At 39.1% G+C, this 18852-nt stretch overlaps 1 protein-coding gene and 1 long non-coding RNA gene across 2 annotated transcripts; both read left to right on the top strand.

Moving 5' to 3' along the window:
* The first annotated feature begins 951 nt into the window (after window positions 1-951).
* wdr45 (WD repeat domain 45) lies at window positions 952-11645 on the top strand. Its single transcript, XM_084746237.1, has 11 exons — window positions 952-1107; window positions 1299-1430; window positions 1530-1604; window positions 3611-3715; window positions 5218-5323; window positions 5438-5532; window positions 5620-5699; window positions 5791-5999; window positions 9151-9252; window positions 9357-9502; window positions 11098-11645. The coding sequence occupies exons 2-11, from the start codon at window positions 1382-1384 to the stop codon at window positions 11205-11207; spliced, it is 1077 nt and encodes a 358-aa protein (XP_084602363.1). The 5' UTR covers window positions 952-1107; window positions 1299-1381; the 3' UTR covers window positions 11208-11645.
* Window positions 11646-15531: 3886 nt separating this feature from the next.
* Window positions 15532-17204, top strand: LOC146308804 (uncharacterized). Its single transcript, XR_014772599.1, has 2 exons — window positions 15532-15625; window positions 16848-17204. It is a non-coding gene; the product is annotated as an uncharacterized LOC146308804 (long non-coding RNA).
* Window positions 17205-18852: the final 1648 nt, after the last annotated feature.

The raw sequence follows: 18852 nt of genomic DNA on the forward strand, positions 1-18852 counted from the left end.
AGAAATGGAAAGGTTACTGAAAACAGTAAAATAGAGTTGTCCAATCAGATTTTTTTTGTTGTTGTCTCTAGGCGGAGAATGTTTAGACTTCATCACCAGGACAGAAGTCATACAAACTATTACAACCCTTGCTATCAAATACAAACTTAATTATAACTTATCCAAATAGAAAGTAACAGAGTAAGCTGCAGTTATCTACTGTTCAATACAAACTTAAATACAGAAAAGTCAAGAAAAAAATTACTTACTCTGCTGTCATTGTCTGGTGTTTGCTGCCCTCTACTGGGTTTGACATGCAACATCTGCACACTCCAGATCTGCTGTTGTCACAAGCTACCTGGCTGGCTGCCATTTATTCCAGCGAAATCTTAATTTGAAATTTTGCTACTATTTTGGTGCATCTGGCTAAATTTTGTCTGAACTGAAGTCACGGTATACCACTGATATGCTCACTGAAACATGTGACCAAAACAATTAAACTTTTCATCGCTAGGATAGCACCTTTCTTATAGTAATAACAATTTAAATCATCTATACGTGCATTTTTCATTCATTTTCCTTCCATACTGTTACTTCATTTTATAGATTACAGAATGTAATGTAAAGTCGAACAACAGTGAAGTTAATAACTTGATAAAACAGAAACATTTAAATACATCTCATCTATTGAGAAATATCGTGGACAAAATTGCCTTATTCACTTTTTAAAGTTGTATCTATTTTTATTTTATTCACATTTTTTGATCATTTAATTTCAGTATTACGAACATTTTTACATTGTGTAATTTTATTACTGCTTTTTTAAAAATATTTATTTTTCCACCAAGACTCCCGTACTTTATTTGTATCGTAATATTATTGTTATTGTTCATAAGGTTACCAAAAATGCTGTATTGTTTATTTATTTACTTTTACTGTATTCATTTTTATTTTGTAGGAGAAACAACAGGAAGCGGAAGAAAAGCGGAAGCACATGCCGATGACGTCACTGCTAGAAAACAAAAACAAATCGACGTCTCGCAACATCTCTGCCGTTGTTCTTCTGTCCGTTTGTCTTGTTTACCGCTTTAATAAACCTCCGTGTCGTCTCGACTCTTCGTGTTCATGGTGAGACTTTATGATCCAACATGGCGGAGTGAAAAACAGCTCGCGAGCCTCGTTCTCACCGAGTTTATCTGATGCTAACGTGTGCTAACAGCTAGCTAACTCAAGCTAACGGAACAACAGTGTTGCTCAACTGTCAGCTGTAGACGTTCAGCTGAAACTGAAGTCGTCCTGTTTTGTGTCCTCTGTCTCAGGTTGTCCTCTGGGGCTGAAGCTGAAGCTGTTAACGGTAGTTTACCGGTAACTTTCGGTGAAGTTGACGGTGGTTTGAGCAGCCATGGCTCAGCAGAGAGGAGTCAACAGCCTGCAGTTCAACCAGGACCAGAGTGAGCTGACAGATAAAAACAAACACACCGTGAGCTGAAACTAAAGGACAGAGATGTGTTTTATTTTAATCTTCTGTCTTTTTCTGTTGTTAATCTCAGGCTGTTTCTGCTGTGCGATGGAGACAGGAGTCAGGATTTATAATGTGGAGCCACTGATGGAGAAAGGTCACCTGGGTAAGTGCACTGCTTTACACCTGGTGTTAAAGCTAATAAAAGTTTTACTGGATTTGTTTCTCTGGGAGAAGAAAGATAAAATCAATATTACCGGGTCATTGATTTACTAATAATAATAAGGAGGATACTCTATAAATATGATGATGGGAAAGTAATATTAGTTAGTATTCCACTAATGACATTATAGCTGGTAAATACTGGCTTTAATAAAATCTGATTTGACAGTTTATGTTAAAGCATTTCATTTGAATTCTTCGAGAAATTTGTTTTTATGAGTTCACTTAATTGAAAAAAGAAAATATGACTTGTCAGAACTGTCAGAAAGATCAGGTGATTTAGTAATCCAATATTGGCCTATAACAGCTGTATCCATCTATATTGGTATTCATGTATATGTATGTAAAGGCAGATTGTTTTATAGGCAGCATTTTACGTATGATGTTTGATCCTTTTTCCTAATTGAGGTTGCTCTATGTGAGTTTTTGGTTTAATTAATCACAACATTTTTAAAATCGCAGTGTGGCCAAGAGGAATATACAAACTGCAGAACCAGAACCAAATCACAGAACCTTGTAATTTTTTGATGAAGGAAAAATGACAACAAGACATTATTATAATGAAGTGTTGTAGTGCCCCAGAGAGGTACTGACCGCTCCAGATATGGGGAAAGAAGTTTGCTTGATTCTCACCCCAACAAATGTTACATCGTCATGATTTTTATTTTATTTTTTTTTTATTTTTTTTGAGTAAAATTATAAATTGTGATGCAAAAATGATCGTTCCCCCTAATTGTATCCCATATCACAATTGCAATTGTCTTTTTTTACCACAGGCTTAAAAAAGATACTGAGAATATCAGTGTACAACTTAAATTTATCAGCATACGTTAATAAAGTATAATAGATTTTTTTAAGCAAATAAACAACTGAAAAAGAGAAGAAACAAAAAAAACAGAATTAAACTTATGTGCATGTACATATATTAATAATGGGCTTCATCAGCTGATATTCATTTTATGTGTTGTGTGAGATCAGTCCTTGGGCAGTGTCTGTTATTGAGTCCAACAATGGGCTCCATGTTTTCAGGAATGAGTCCCAGTGGAGTCTAGGTAAGACTCATTTACTATCTGTGTTGGACGTTAGTTCAATCCAGTGTTTAAAAGGTGAAGGTGTGGGGTAATTCTCAACATACGTAGTGCTGTGCTTCTGGTTAGAGATTTGTTAAACAGTTCATTTGCATATGGTCAGTTTTCCAAATAAAAGACCCTGTGCAGAATCCTGATCCTCAAAAAAACATTTAACTATGTAGGTATTTACACACAGTAGAAGCACAGTCACGAACAATGAACAAAATCTGAGCAAGTCAACAGGATCAGGCTGAGAAGATGCTCAGAGGAAAACGCTCTGCGAGTGAATCAGAGCTGCATTACAGACACACCATCATTCAGCCGTGTCCGGTGGGATAAAGCAGTAAGAAAGTCTGCGTTACAAACTGAATATGTGTCCTTTGACAGAAACCGGTGGACACTAAAGAACAACTTGTTCTATCTCCTGAGCTTCACTGTCCCAAAATAATTGTGACGTAAAAATCCTTTTAAACTGATTAATTTTAATCCTGTCCGGAGCACAGATGTGTGTGATTTCTCACCTTCCACTGCAGTAATAATTACAGCCCTGATTACCTGCTGTAATTAGGCAGGTAGTTATGTGAAGTCCAGTCTGGGAAGACAACTTAACATTTTCAGAGCGTATCTTAATCTACATTCAGAAGGAGGCAGGTAATTAGTTTGGCAGCCGTCCACTGTATGTTAATACTTGATGTACAGTTAAATTAATAAGGTTTTCCCACAGTGTTGCATTGCAGAACAGCTGTCAGAACACTGACGTTTATTACAAAAGAGGAGGTGAAATATTTTATTATCCACCTCCACCTGTACTATTAAGACTTCATTTTTCATCTTGTGTGTGTGTGTGTGTGTGTGTGTGTGTGTGTGTGTGTGTTTCCAGACCACGAGCAGGTAGGCAGTGTGGCTCTGTGCTCCATGCTGCATCGATCCAACCTGCTGGCCGTAGTCGGAGGAGGAGTCAACCCAAAGTTCTCAGAAATCTCTGGTGAGTTCATGAAGTCACTTCTTCTTATTATCATTATTATTATTAAAGGGTCTCATTTTAACACATTTTAAACGAACTCACATGTCATATACATGTTGATAAGTGATACCTCCACCCACCTTGTCATGAGCAACCTTTTAATATCAAAAGAGACATTTTGGCTGAAAAAAACAAAATCTGTCTGGAGCTGCAACTATTTTTTTTCAGAGACTCAGAGACCCTTTATTGATTTCCATTTAATTTTTTGACAAAGCCACAGGAGAGCAGAAAAAGAGCAGCAGGTAACAGACCCTGGAGTTAGAGCAATAAATTATATATACAGAGGCAACAAAAATGTCAGAACACAGGACCTTTATCTGTTTAAATTTTAGAGACGTAAAAACTGCAACAAAAATGGCTGTGGCCAAAATACTGTTTCTAGTCCGTCACACCTCAGTTTTCCTCTGGAGACGACAGATATAACACAGGCAAGAAAGTTTACAGCAAGAAACAAGACACAAAAAACAAACTTCCTCTATGTCTATATCTATCTATATATATATGTATATGTTTTATTCTCAGGGAAGTCCTGAAGAACAGGCCAGGCTATTTATTTTATTTTTATCATGGTGTGTGTGAGTGTCATGACGGCTTTTGACGCCATGATGAGTCAGTTCTAAAGTTGGGAGCAGCTTCTTTTTATTCTGGGGAGCTGAGGGAGTGTTTTTTTTTTTGGCCTTTTAGAGGGGTAGAGTTAGGGGTGGGAGGGTCAGTGTGATTCATTTCTCCCAAAACTTACTTCTCTAGCATCAATGGTGTATTTTTATCATCAGGTTTTTGGGTTGTCCGTCCTTACAAAACACTTTTTTGGCAATGATTCAGGATTTCATACTGTTATGACAAAATTTAGGATAAAATGTGTGAAGACATGTTTCTCACTGTAAAATTATTCACTGGAAACTTAGGATTTTAACTGAAATATGCCAATCTGAATATCAATCCAATATCAAATCCGTTCTTCCTACATGTATAGTGATAACTTCCATTTTGCCGAAAAATTCACTTAATACCTTTAAATTTAAATTAAAGGTAAAGTTACAGCGATCAATATAGCAATCAGTTCTATATTAAATTCCTTCAAAGTCCTCACAACATATATTATACGAGTCTGGACACTCTGGCGGAGGCGCCAATTCAAGTTCTTTATAAATATAAGCATCTCTTGGCAGGCGGCTCGTTCCTCTTCTCGTCAGCAGTATTCCCCGCTGTGTTGAAAACTGGCTCTAGCTGCCTATGTGAGAACTGGAAAGCAACTTTTATCATCCTGCCAAAAAACAAGCGGCCTCCACTTGATGGGATAAGTTGCTTTGATGGGTAGAAGTTAATCTGCGATGATGTTTTTGAGCTGCTGATGTCGCCGCCACCATGTTAGTGTCATCTGAATGAATATAAACCGAGCAGAGCTGATCTGTTTTCTGTTTCCTTTTTGTTTAAAACAAATTAATGTGTCTTGTTTTTTTCAGTGCTGATCTGGGACGATGCTCGAGAATCTCGAGACCCCAAAGACAAACTGGTGCTGGAGTTCACCTTCACCAAACCTGTCCTGGCTGTTCGCATGAGACACGACAAGTGAGTTGACGTTCAACACTCAGCTGCTCCACCTGCAGTTTGTCTCTGTGTAGTTACATGAAATACAATCAGAGGCATTTAAGTATAATAAATATAATTTTTTCTTTTTTACAGGATCATCATTGTATTGAAGAACAGGATTTATGTGTACAGTTTTCCAGAAAACCCCGTCAAACTGTTTGAGTTTGACACCAGAGACAACCCCAAAGGTGAAAAGTCCTCCTCCTCTTCTGTATGTTTTTCCAAAATCACAGCCAACATGTTAATAAATTTATCTTCTTCTTTCTTCCTTCCAGGCCTGTGTGATTTATGTCCCAGTCTGGAGAAACAGTTGCTGGTCTTTCCGGGTCATAAATGCGGCAGCCTGCAGCTTGTTGTGAGTTATAAAAACGCAAACGCACAGAAAAAAAAATACATCAGTCGTTCAAATCAGAGGCCCTGTACAAACTTTTAATTGATTTCTTCAGGACTTGTCCAACACCAAACCCGGTACATCATCCGCCCCGTTTACCATCAACGCCCACCAGAGTGAGATCGCCTGCGTGGCGCTCAACCAGCCCGGCAGCGTGGCGGCTTCAGCCTCTCGCAAAGGAACGCTCATCCGCCTGTTCGACACGACGACCAGAGACAAGCTGGTGGAGCTGCGCAGAGGAACCGACCCGGCCACCCTCTACTGGTACACACTCGAGCAGTGATGGAGAGCGTGTGTGCGTGTGTGCGTGTGCGTGTGTGTGTGTGTGTGTGTGTGTGTGTGTGTGTGTGTGTGTGTGTGTGTGTGTTTAAGGTGTCAGTGTGCTCGTCAGTTGGTCAAACGGCACCTGAACCCCCCTCTCTCTAGTAACAGAATCCCAATTTAATCTGCATTGCCTAGTTGGACAGTTTGATGAGTTTGATGAGCTCTGTGTGTCGCACCGGACTCACTGAGAATGACCTGTCAATCAGACTGAGCTCCGCCTGAAAGCAGATATAGCTTCATTACCCATTTTACTCTAAATTGGACCTTAATGTGCTAAATGAGCATCATGCTGTGTAGAAGAAGACTTGAAACTATTGATTAAGACCATAAATTCATTGCTAAACTGTTAACTGAGCTCATAAATCAAGTGGGAAGTAGGCTTATTTTGCCATAAGGGTACATGCAGTCAGACTTGTTTTTGCAGCCAGTGGAATTGCTCACTGCTGGCCCTATGAGGCCTATGGCTGCATCCCACATGTACTACTTACGTAAGGGTTAATCAACGAGTAGGTGTGCATTAAACGGTTTGAAGGCACAACGTGGAGGCGAAGAACCATCCGACGCAAAGCAGACTTCAAACTGTTTAACCCAGACCTACTCATTGATTATTGCGCTTATACCACAGACGTTTGTCGACAATATGAAATAAAAGCATTCACAGATTTTCTGGTGAAAGTTTTACATTCAAAATCTAAAATTATTAAACTAGGAGCAATGCGAAGTGAGTGAAGAACTGTCCTCATGTACAAGCGATGTCACAGCGGTGCGCTTGAGATTCCTCCCTCTGTAGGTGAGTAAATTAAGTGTCTGAGTAATTTATTCATAACTAAAGTCATTTTCTTCAGTCAGTCTTGTGTCTGTATAGTTGGAGGAAAGTTTCTATGCTTGTCTGTCCCATTTTTTTCCTTCCAAACCCGTCCTTTTTGAGGATGTTCCTGTAAAAGGCAGCTGTTTCTCATCGACTGCTTTGAAAAGGGGAAACAGAATCATCAGGGATGTCACAGCGACATCATCACTGAGGAAACCTGAACCAATCAGCTGTTCGCTCGCTCGTTCGCATCGCCTACAGTTAAGAAGCGGCGTGAGCTTTGACAGCTGTCCTACTTGACGTTGCTATGGTTACAAACTGGATAGCAGATGAATTTCAAACTGTGGTTAAACTTGAGCCAAACTACCTGCATGTTAAACGCACACCTGCCAGCCAATCAGAAAAGAGTATTCACTCAGACCATGGCATAACACTAAATAATGTTACTCAACATCTTTTAATCAGAAGAAAACACACCAGATAATTCAGTCAAGATGCAGGAACACACACGCTCAGGACTTTGGATCTCACAGAAACTTCTGCAGTCAAGCGTGAATTTCGAGAAAACAAAACAAACATGGAGGCGGACGGTCGTCGTTTGCTGGCGTGTGTTGTTTTTTGCACTGAGAAAAAGGTTAGTTGGAAATAATACTGTCTGGAGGTCGTGTCCATACATCGTACAACATTGAACTGTGTTTACATGTGGGTTTGTTTACATGAGAGTATCAGCAACATTTTAGACAACATGATGCCAGAATAAACAGCAGGGTTTTATTATTTTGGTGCGGTGCCTAAGTGTTTTCTGTTTTTTTTGCAGCACCTAAAAGCTGAACAAACAGAAAAAAGCTCTTTCTCACACACACACACACACACACACACACACACACACACACACACACCAACAGTGAACCAGATGAAGTGAAATAATGTGTTACTCAAAACTAGCAGGTGTTTTTGCCGACATCATTCCAGCCAGAACATTTGGAAGAAGAAGTCCAAATGAACTGGAGTTCACTTCACAGTTCTGGTGTTGGAACATTTTGGGTTTAAGCCAAATGACAGAAAATATTGTAACATCTTTTTTCATATTCCAATTCCAAAGTCTGAATATTGTTAAAAATTAAAAGTTTGAAAAGGTGCACCTGAATTATTATGCTGTTAAATTATCATTATATCAGTGGTGTAAAATGTTTTGAAAATGACAGTAATGTCATTTATTGCAGTTATTTCTGGGACTATATGTCATCCAACATGCAGACATGTTTCTGTTCCTCACAGGTGCACATCATCTAGTTGGTGAATGATATGCAAGAAAAAGAATATAGCATATAGCAGTTATGTAGGGCTGCAACTTATTATTTTCATTGTCCATTAGTCTGCCACTTACTTTCACAAGTTCTTCGTTACTACTTTAGTCTATAAAGTGTCAAAAAAAAGAAAAATACCCAAAGGGACGTCCTCAAATTTCTTCTTTTGTCCACTAACAGTCCAAATCCCAGAGACTCTTTATTTACTGTCATAAATGTCAAAGGAAAGCAGCAAATCCTTACATTTAAAAACCTGGAACCAGGAAATGTTTGACATTTTTGCTTGAAAAATTAGAACTTTTTTCCTTTCGACTGACTAATCGATTAATCCGCTGATTGTTGCAAGTCTGCAATTATTTTGAGAGATTTTGTGATTGCAACATGAGTCACAATTTTATTCAGAACCATAATATTTGCATTAGATTTTCACTCCAAAAAATATAAAAATGATGGGTGCAGTTTTTTTTGCTGGGGTCTGTACCAAACATTGTACCTTGATCAGAAAACTATAGCTCCTGCGATTTGGATATTGTACCCGTCCATGTTAGGATTTCAGTAATATTTTGATTAATTGTTGAGTCCAACCATGAATCAGGAACACTGAGGGGTAAATCTGAGCCAAAATCTGCCCAGTTATCCTCCAGTGAGTTCTCCTTTAAAGGTGGGGCTGTTCTGGTTGACACAGGAGCAACAAAAGTATGTGTTCAGTAATATTTGGTCAGTGGATCAGTTTAAGCTTAAATGTTCTGCACAGGTGCTTCACTGCTGCACATAATGTACACAACTATTTCATGGAGTTGTTAAACGTAGAGAAATGAAACATTAAACCACTGGAGTAATGAGTTATAGAGATGCACATAACAGTCTCAGGCTGTTAGAGTGTTGCAGTAAAATGCTTATTGAAAAGCGTTAGTCGTGTTTGTGTTTGTGCTGAAGTTACATTCAGGTTCTCACAGTCTTTGTGTATTTTTTCCAGCATCAACTTCAGCCACGACTCGTCGTTCCTGTGCGCCTCCAGCGACAAAGGCACCGTTCACATCTTTGCACTCAAAGACACCAAACTGAACCGTCGCTCTGCGTAAGACCGACCTCTGTCCTCCAATCACGATTTTTCTTCTTTTTTTTTAACCATCAGAGTGTTCTGGAGTTTCATTGGTTGTTTTATCCTGCTGCCTCCCACAGGCTGGCTCGGGTTGGGAAGGTGGGCCCTGTGATTGGTCAGTACGTGGACAGCCAGTGGTCATTGGCCAGCTTCACTGTGCCAGCTGAGTGTGCCTGCATCTGTGCTTTTGGAAAGAACACATCCAAGAACGTCAACTCTGTCATCGGTGAGGACACACAACAAAATACACACAGTAGGCCTCATGCAAGAACCACTCGTATGAACAGATTTAAAGTTCTGCGTACAAGTGATTTAAGAAAACTTTCAGCGTTCATCAGTTTTCTCCTATTTTGAATTTTCTTTTAAATATGTTTTCGAGTCCAGACGTGTCGTAGAGTCTTGTACAGTCAGTCTGCTGGTATCCAAACTGACGTTTTTCACTAATGACTGAATATTTCATTAGTTTGAAGACATTTTGAGTTTGAAAAATAAATGACACTTTATAATTATGTCAACATTATCCCGTTTGACTACATTTACATATAAAGCTTCTCATTCTTCATTCAATGATCTGTTATTATCTGCCGTCAGGTGTTGTGGTCGTATATCTGCACATGCAGGTTTATGAAGTCCAGGTGAACATCTTCGCTTATCTGTCCTCTGTCTCTGTGATGAAAACTTCCCCTTAACACTCTCCTCCTGCTGCACTCATCGATCACCCCTTACTGTGGCGAGTCTTTTTTTTTCTCTTCAGTCATTTTCATATCAAGAAATTTCTTCTTTATTTCAGTGACAGTCGACCCTCAGGTAACATGACATCAACAGCAACTCACTTTTCCTTTTAATTTCACTGCTGATGCTGTTAAAATGACAGATCTTCCTTTATGGAAACTCGTAAAATTCTTTTTACTATTTGATGCCGTTTTCATGAATGAACACTTCTTCACATATGGCGCAGGAAGTGCAGCCATACGTGGTATTATTGGGGTGATATTTATGCTAATTCACAAGTCTGGTCCACATGCAGTGAAATACACACAGGTGGATCATTTACACAGTTTTCTGAAGTTAGAAGCGTTTCTTAAATCTGACGAGGCGTGTTCGTACGAGGCGTTCGTACGAAAAAAAATAAGAGAAATTTAAGACAAGAATACGAAAATGTTCTTGCACGAGGCCCAATGTTTTGTCCACATCGCCCAGCTGTACTTTGTGTTTATTATCAACTGGCCTTTATTTGTTTGTGCTGGTCATAACCAAGGCCGTGATTTTAATCCTGATTTTCATTTGAGAATTTTCAGTAGTAACTAGTCGAAAGAAAGTAGTTCCAGCAGATTCTACTGCAGAAAGAAAGTAGTTCCTACATGAAATTTATTATCTTGAGTAACTGGGTTATGATCTGACACTGGTTTTGAATTTTTCAAATGTATTTTTTTGATGTTTTGCGCACCACAAGCTGAGTGACATTTAGTCCCGTGATACTGGAGAGATAAATAGTCCTACAGGCCTGGGGTGAACTGTCCCTGTAAATAAGTAAACCCTCATCTTCTTCAGTTTAAAAACTATTAAACTGTTTGTTTTTATTGTTTCCACATTACTTTGATCATCGTCCAGCGTCTCAGTGCTGCCACACTTCAGATGGCAGCGTTCACCCACCACCGGGCCAATCACAGCACTGTATGCCAACAAACAGAGCTGTTTGTGTCTTATTGAGACTTCAGCTCCAGAACGTGTTATTCACGTTGTCGTATCACGGCGCTCGACTCAGCGTTGCTTGAAAACAAAATGATTATTTGTTACTCAACTCGTCTCCCCCTCCCGCAGCCATATGTGTGGACGGGACCTTCCATAAGTACGTGTTCACCCCCGACGGAAACTGCAACAGAGAGGCCTTCGACGTGTATCTGGACATATGTGACGACGACGACTTCTGAAGCCAGCTGACAAAAAAACAAAAAACCCATCAGTGGAAGGGGAAAAGATGTGAGGCTGAGGAGGAAACATGAGGAGGATGACGAATGAAAATGACCGGAGTTAATGATTATTGTCGTGTTCTGGGGACAGATGGGAAACAGAGACTGAGACAGAGAATCAGAGATGTGTGGAGGAACACAGACTGGTTTTATTACGTCCTCTGTGCTTGTAATCAGTTGTATCAACAGTATGTAGCAGCGTGAATATAAACTCGGTTTTCTATTATCCTGTAACCTCGTTGCATCATGAGTCTGAATGTCTGATGTGTAAAAAAAAAACAAAAAACTTTAAATGTCAAATACACTTAAACCTTCAAAGCTGAGTGATTTGCTGTATTTATGAGACGTTCAGTTCAAGTCAAACTGAAATTAAAACTCATTTTTGCTAAGAAATCCCAACATCCTGCACGTCCCTGGTGTTTGTTTACACTCCTTCACTTATTTGGTCAAAACTTGATTTGCTAAAAATAAGTTTAATTTATTAATTTATTTTTTGCTGTAATGGGGCTTCAAGAAATAAAGGTGCCAACTATAAAGGTCATTGTGACGTACAAGAATAGAAAGCAAAGAAACAAACAGTCAAAGCTCTGTTGGAAAGTAAATACTATGTTTAGTGTAAATAACAGGGGTCTGAGTGTTGAACCCTGTGGAACACCTTTATCAACGATGACGGGACTTGATTTGAAACCATCAGAAACAACAGCCTGAACTCTTCCACAAACATCTGGTTTGAAACAGCTGGAAATACAGTCATTAAAAAAACAGTGGAAAACAGCTGATTTGATCAAATATCATGGTCAGCTGTATAAAAAGTCGTGCATAGATCTACTTAAAGTGGTTTTAATTAAGTTATTTAATAGTGTTGTACAACCTGACTGCTGTCACTGAAGGACATTATTTTCCTCCCAGAAAGATTTGACGCAACAAGCCAAAATAATGACAGATCGTTGTGCTGTGGACAGATTATTCTGTTCAAGTTTGGCTGTGGGAGTCTTCACACAAAACACTGCAGCATCTTTGGTGTCACTTCGCTGAACTTCTTCGGGCTGCAGATCAAGTCGGAAACTCAGCAGCCTCTCAGTGACGAGGAGGTGTCGCCTTTAAACTTTCCATCATCACTGGAAAAAAAATAAAAATAAAAAGAGTATTAGTTCAGCGTTTATTTTAGGTGATAAACTGCCTCATAAAACAAAATGAACTTATTTTTCCACACTGCTGATGATGTCTGAGCTCAATTTCACTGACCCCGCAGCAAAGTAAATGTTATAATATTTGGTTAAAGAGCAGTTTGGAAAGATCAGATCGAACTATGAATGAAACAATTATTACTGCACTGATTGCTTCATTGACTCTAGATGAATCTAATTAGAGCCCGCTCCAGTTTAATGTCAGATGTAATTATTTAACAGCCTAATTTATCATGCTGATGTTAGTTTTATACTGCAGTGGTTCCTCGTTTGATATTTGTATTAAACTTCCACTCTGCTTAACTTTCTGCACAACTTAGTTCCTCTCATCATTTGCTCCGACAGCCTACATGTGCAAATCCACAGATTACTGATTTTTAACAGGGAGCTTATAGGAGTTTCAGTCTTGAAGTGTTTCTGCATGTTCTCGATGTCCTCAAGAAACTGGGCAGAGGCACACGCATCCTGCTAATCCCAGAAATCCACCAAAATGCCTGAGTCATATTAACTGCGGAGTTTGGCCTCGCATCCTTTTGGTGGCTTTAAATCTTGGTGAGTGGTTGATGTGCAGCAGCTGGTGGGTTCGCCTGGAGTCAAAGGCTGAGACCGGAATCGCCGCCACATTGCTCGCTCGTTCACGACTGCGTAGATAATGTACCACGACACACACTGTTCGTTCCATTGTGGGGATCTTGAGGGCGGGATGTAAACGGAGTGATTTCAGACTCAGCCAAAGAGAGCTCTATAAACAGATCTCTGTATGTTTGCAGAATCTAAGGGACAAGATGTTGGTAGCCAATCAGAAACCTCCTGGTTTCCATTCATAGTCTGAGCGGTATTGACCAATCACGTCTGAACAGGTTTTGGATGTGTGCCAGTGAACAGTCTGAATGGAGAGCCATCATGGCTATCATCTGAAGACAATTAACTTTTTAAACTTTATCTGCATTCTCATGTAGATATTTAATGGAGATCAGGCTCCCTCTCCATTCTTGTTTATCAAGTTGTTAATTGGGCTGTAAACAATAACAATAAGAGGATGTCTTGGCCGGGTGATTCAGATATCTGCTGGCTACATCAGAACCTCGAAACATTGACCTTTGCCCCCAGAGGCTAAATCGTCATCAAACGATAGCCGATAGTTTTCAAGATTGCATCCAAAGAAATATGTGTCAACATAGGTGACCATTTGCTAAATCCCACCTACCTTAGTTACTGTTGCTACAGCTGTACAGCGTTCTGCTCTTGAACGGCACTTATGCAGTTTACAACAATATTGCAAATCTTTGTAAGTATCAGATCTGTTGGCTGAAATGAGAACTTTGCTTTGGGGCACAGAGGTAACCGTTGGATTCTTTAAAAGATTGTTAACTGGCAGTGTTTGAATGACATATTGCAGGTCAGACAGTGTGCAGGAGTCCTTTGGCAACTTTCTGGTCCACTCGCCTCTCTCCATCGCACCTGTCTTATCTAATAGATGTGCAAAGTGTTTCCTTTGTTCTATATAACTGACTGTTTGAAAAAGCAAAAAAAAAAAAAAAAACGCTCATCAGTGCTCTGACTGTATTTTCAGAGGGTCCATGACATCCCTCAGACGCCATTTGAAATCCCAATGTCCCATTTGCCCATTGCTCTGAAGGCCCATTGCTTCAAAAATACAGACTAGAAAGGATTCCCTTCAAGACATGACCAATTTTAACAGCAACAAACTGTCCAGAGAGAGCGTGTATTTCCAGAACAATGGGCCCTCGGGGCAGTGGCCGAGGATAACATGCTGTCGGACAAATGGGCTTTTCGATCCAATGGAACATTTTTGAACAATAATGAATAAAGTGCAGACCCAGTGGCTACATACATGATATCATGCTAACAGACTGGAGCTAAAGCTAAGTTCTCAAGCAAAACATGGAGACAAAGGCACAGCATTATTAGCCTTTTAGTGCAGCTAGTTGTAGTATCATAAGTGGAAGGGAAACGTCAGATCAGACCAGTATTTCATTCTTAAATGGCCTGTTTTGCTGCATAGTTCAGAAGTTAAGTTTGTTTTTTTATTTCCACACCGTTTGTTTTACTTTTACAAGAGAAAAGGCTTTTAGGATGAGGACTAATTTATATTTGCTGGACATGCTTTTGTCTGGAGTGTAAACATCCTTAAGTCTAATAAAGAGCAGGACAGAGATGCTAAATTAGGCAAAACTCTGATAAAGCAGCATCCAGGACCGACTCTCACACCGTGGATATGCAAGTCATAAACAGGTCTCTGTAACATGTAACACAATCTCAATGCTCCTTGGAAATATAAGCAAGGTCGCTATTATTGGCTGTGTGCTAATGTTAGCAGCTAATGTTTGAGTATCTCTCACTACAGCTGCATGTTCACCACCTCAACATATAGAGGAATACCCAATCAACATCAAACATACACCTGGGAGCATGTGATGCATGGCAGATCACATTTTCAGAGGCTCATTACCAGCTGTGGACCAGCTGTTTTCATGATGCACAAATGTACCATGAAGATCAAGTTGTTTTCATGAGCTCACAGTGACGTGCTCAGATGCATTTAGAGAACAAAAACAGTCTGTTCGGTATGCAACTTTGTGAAATAAGAGTCCTCTTTGGCTTCACTCAGCAGATCACAGGACTGCATGTGATAAAACTTTATTTATGAGAGAAGGACAATGGTGGAAGACGTAGAAGTAAAAATACCACAGTCCACAAATAAAGTAAAAGAAGTAAAAGAGAAGTTGCTCCTACAGCAGGTGTGTCCAAACTGTCCCATTAAGGGCCGAGTGGCTGCAGGTTTTTCTTCAGACTAATCAGAAGCACAACTGATTCGACTAATCAGCTGTTTGAAGACAGAAATCAGTTGATTAAATGAGTCGAGTCCGATGTGCTCCAGAAAATCTGCAGTCCTCAGAGCTTGCTGTCCTGCATGATTTAGATGTTTCTCTGCTCCAACACACCTGATTCACATGATCAGCTCGTTATCAGGCTTCTGCAGAGGCTTGATGACGAGCTGATCATTTGAATCAGGTGTGTTGGAGCAGAGAAACATCTGACACATGCAGGACAGTGAGCTCTGAGGACCACAGTTGGGAAACACTGCTGTATGGGATAGTTTGGACATGTCTGTCCTACCATGTCTGCATCCAGCGTCCACTAAACAGGAACCTCCTCACATCTGCCCAGGTAAGAAGCTCACACAGGTGCACACATTCAAATGTGACAGGAACGAGACGAATGTTTTCTAAAGTACAAAAGTAGTCTGACCATCATGCAGTAAAGGTCCTGGTTGTGCAGGTAAATGTCTCCAGTGACTCCTGCATGATTCAGTGTGACATCATCAGATTTTGGTCCAGTGGTTCCCAACCGAGGGGTCGGGGCCTGTCCAGAGGGTCACCAGTTAAAGATGAGAGGTCATCAGATGATTAATGGGAAAGTAAAGAAGAAAAACTAAAGTTCTGATACACAAACCAGTTCTGAGTTTTTAGTATGTTCTCTTTATCAGATAAAATTTGACCTCTTTGGACTGAAATCAATCATTTCAAAGTAACCATGACAGACGTTTAGAGGAGAAATGTCTCTTTGGTGGAATGACTCATATTTATTTATTTACTTATGTGATTAATCAGTTAATTTGAAAAGGGACAGCGTACATTAATCAACACTGAAACGAATGTAAATGCACCTGAGTCAGCTAAAGGCTAGTTTTAATTAGCACTACCTGTGCCAGATGTTGACAGGCACCTGAGAATAATAAAAAATAATACCATATCTTAGAACTCAAAACTCATTTGAATAAATCAAATTAAATCAAGTTAAATTGTACTGACTGAAAAGGTGCAGGCTGCAGCTTTAGCTTGTTATTCCTCCCCTTTTTACATCGATTATTATGTACAGATTACTTTAAATTTATGTTAGGTTGTGGTAAAAAAAAAAAAGTAAAGTAAATGAGTGGTTTCCATCCTTTTTTTCCTTGAAGCCCCCCTGAGCCTAAACACATACACGTTTTTTCTTATACCAACCTAACAGAGTAGACTTAGACACTTTTGTATAAGTTACAGGGTTTGTAAAGGTGCTGGAAATCCTTGAAGACACTTAGATTGTTAGATTGTTGTCTGGCAGAGATTCACTGGATTGAACTTCAAGAGAAAAAAATGAGAAAAAAACAAGAGAAACTGTATTTTCTGTCCTATTGACATTTTTCACTGTTTTCTGACATTTTATTGACCAAAAGCTGATATCTAATTCAGAAAACAATCAACAGATTTATCGATTATTAAAATAATCATGAGTTCATATTAGATTCCCATCGAACAGCAAACAAAACTATTTGATCTGACTTCCACTGACTGTTGTCCAGACTGCATGTTGTTGTTGTTGTTTCCCAGCTGATGTTTGCTGTCTGCAGATGTTCCTCCAGATGTTAGCTGCTCATCAGAACGCTTCATCCTTTGCTGCACGTCGTCGGTTCCTCCTCAGCTGCTGTGAACCTGTCATACCTGCAGTCGTGCGACAGATCATCGTCCCACGGTGACATTTTACACGCCGACCTCGTCCCTGCCCTCACATTTATTCTGATGAATTCCAGCTCCTCTGGTAACTCATCACAGCAGTTTACATGATATTAGGCTTTTACAGGCACTTGTCATTTGTGTAAGTGGGATGATGTTTAAATGTCAGCCACGATGAGTCACTTGTTTGAAAACAAACCCAAAAAAATACAGTTTTACTAAGTTGTGTGGCCTTCACTGCAGACTGAAATAAATCTGTTTTATTACTGTCGATGACAGCAGATAAACTCTGGTACACCGTCAGTTGCTTATTTAAACTGTTTCTGGTATTTTTATCATCTTTAATTTGGCATTGTTAGTGTGCAGAAACATATTTATGTCTTCTGTGTCATCCCACAGAAATCACACATGAACATGCAACAGAAATTTTAAAATTTACCTCACTTTGATGTCATTAAAATACATAGTTACATTATTCTAGCAGGGTAACTAGTAATAAGTAACTATTTAATATTTTGAAAGTAACCAGACACTGATTATATTAAATGACTGTGACTCAGTCATTGATATAAAAGCAGGATTTTACTGTTGTTGGTTGTGGTGGAGCTCAATTTGAAATGTCTTGTATCAGACTACAGCCAATGATTATTTTGATTATTGTCTCCACTAATGGATTGATTGATTTGTAAACATCATGAAAATAGTGAGAAATGTCGTCACAATCACCCAGACAGGGTTTTGGTGGAAGGTTTCCATTCTGCAGCACTGTTTTCCTGAGTTATCTTTAGGTAACTTAAAGAAAAAGAAGTAACTTAAAGATTATCCAGGAAAAAAAATAAATAATTATCACCTGTTCTGAAGTCACAAACACAGCACAGAAAAAAACACTTAGACAATTTTTTTTTCTTCTTTTTTCTCTTTTGCCTCTCAGAGCTTCCACAGTAGAAGAAGAAAGTAGCAGGAAAAGAAAAGAGTCAAAAAGAGTGAGTACTTCAAATTTGGTTTTCAGCACAGTATTTGAGTAAATGTGTTTATCCCACCACTGATTATGGGACAACATGACAATTAGGATCATCAGACCATCATTTCCTTCTACATAAAGAGACATGAATCATCACATACTGTATAGAATAAAGTGTCTAATTATATACTCATTATTTAACTTGATTAAAGGAGACACATCCACACATGCTGTGTTTATTCAGTGTAATACCGTCTGAAAAATGTGCATATATTACAATATTTTTACCATTTCAAGCTAACTTCATGCTTTTATTGTGAAAAGAACAAAAGTTGATGTGATGGTCTGAAGTTTCATTATAACTCTGTCAGTCAGCGTGGAGCTTCATTTCCTTTTTTCACTGTGAGGTTTTTTTGTTCCACTTATTATCCTGTCAGGTAGACGGAGGTGTTTACTTCACACGGTTCATGACGAGGACGACAGATTAATGTTTGGATTTGGTTTTAACTTGTGACCACACAGTTGACAGAGAGCTGTGAACACTTTAACAAAGGACTGTGATGTTTTTATTCCTCCTCTACAGACAGATAAGTGGTCTTTTTTTTTTTGTCTTCCTCTGTAACAAGAAGATTAATATTTTTTTGATCATCTGCTGCCCTCTGCTGGTCTGACAGTTAGAAGATTTGGAAAACATGACATCATCTGATATCGCCATGAAACTTCCCATGTTTAACACTTACATTTAGACAGTTATTTTTGTTTTTATAAGTTTTCTAAAATGTTACGTTTCAATGTGCAAATGAAGCATTACCCTACACTAATTGAGGAGAAATCTAGAGATGCAAACAGTCAAATAAACACGAGTATTCTGGGTGTTTTCTTTCCACTAGTCATAAAAACAGACATGTTATATAAAAAGTGTCATGAATGGAGAACATGAA

The sequence above is a fragment of the Lutjanus erythropterus genome, chromosome 20 (genome assembly GCF_056507025.1).
Source record: "Lutjanus erythropterus isolate fLutEry1 chromosome 20, fLutEry1.hap2, whole genome shotgun sequence".
NCBI classification, from domain to species: Eukaryota; Metazoa; Chordata; class Actinopteri; order Lutjaniformes; family Lutjanidae; genus Lutjanus; species Lutjanus erythropterus.

Excerpts from the sequence above, each read along its gene's own strand:
- wdr45 (XM_084746237.1), top strand. The coding sequence starts at position 1,382 with ATGGCTCAGCAGAGAGGAGTCAACAGCCTGCAGTTCAACCAGGACCAG. Across the intron at positions 1,605-3,610 it reads GATGGAGAAAGGTCACCTGG|ACCACGAGCAGGTAGGCAGT; the intron begins GTAAGTGCACTG and ends GTGTGTTTCCAG. Across the intron at positions 5,700-5,790 it reads GCGGCAGCCTGCAGCTTGTT|GACTTGTCCAACACCAAACC; the intron begins GTGAGTTATAAA and ends TGATTTCTTCAG.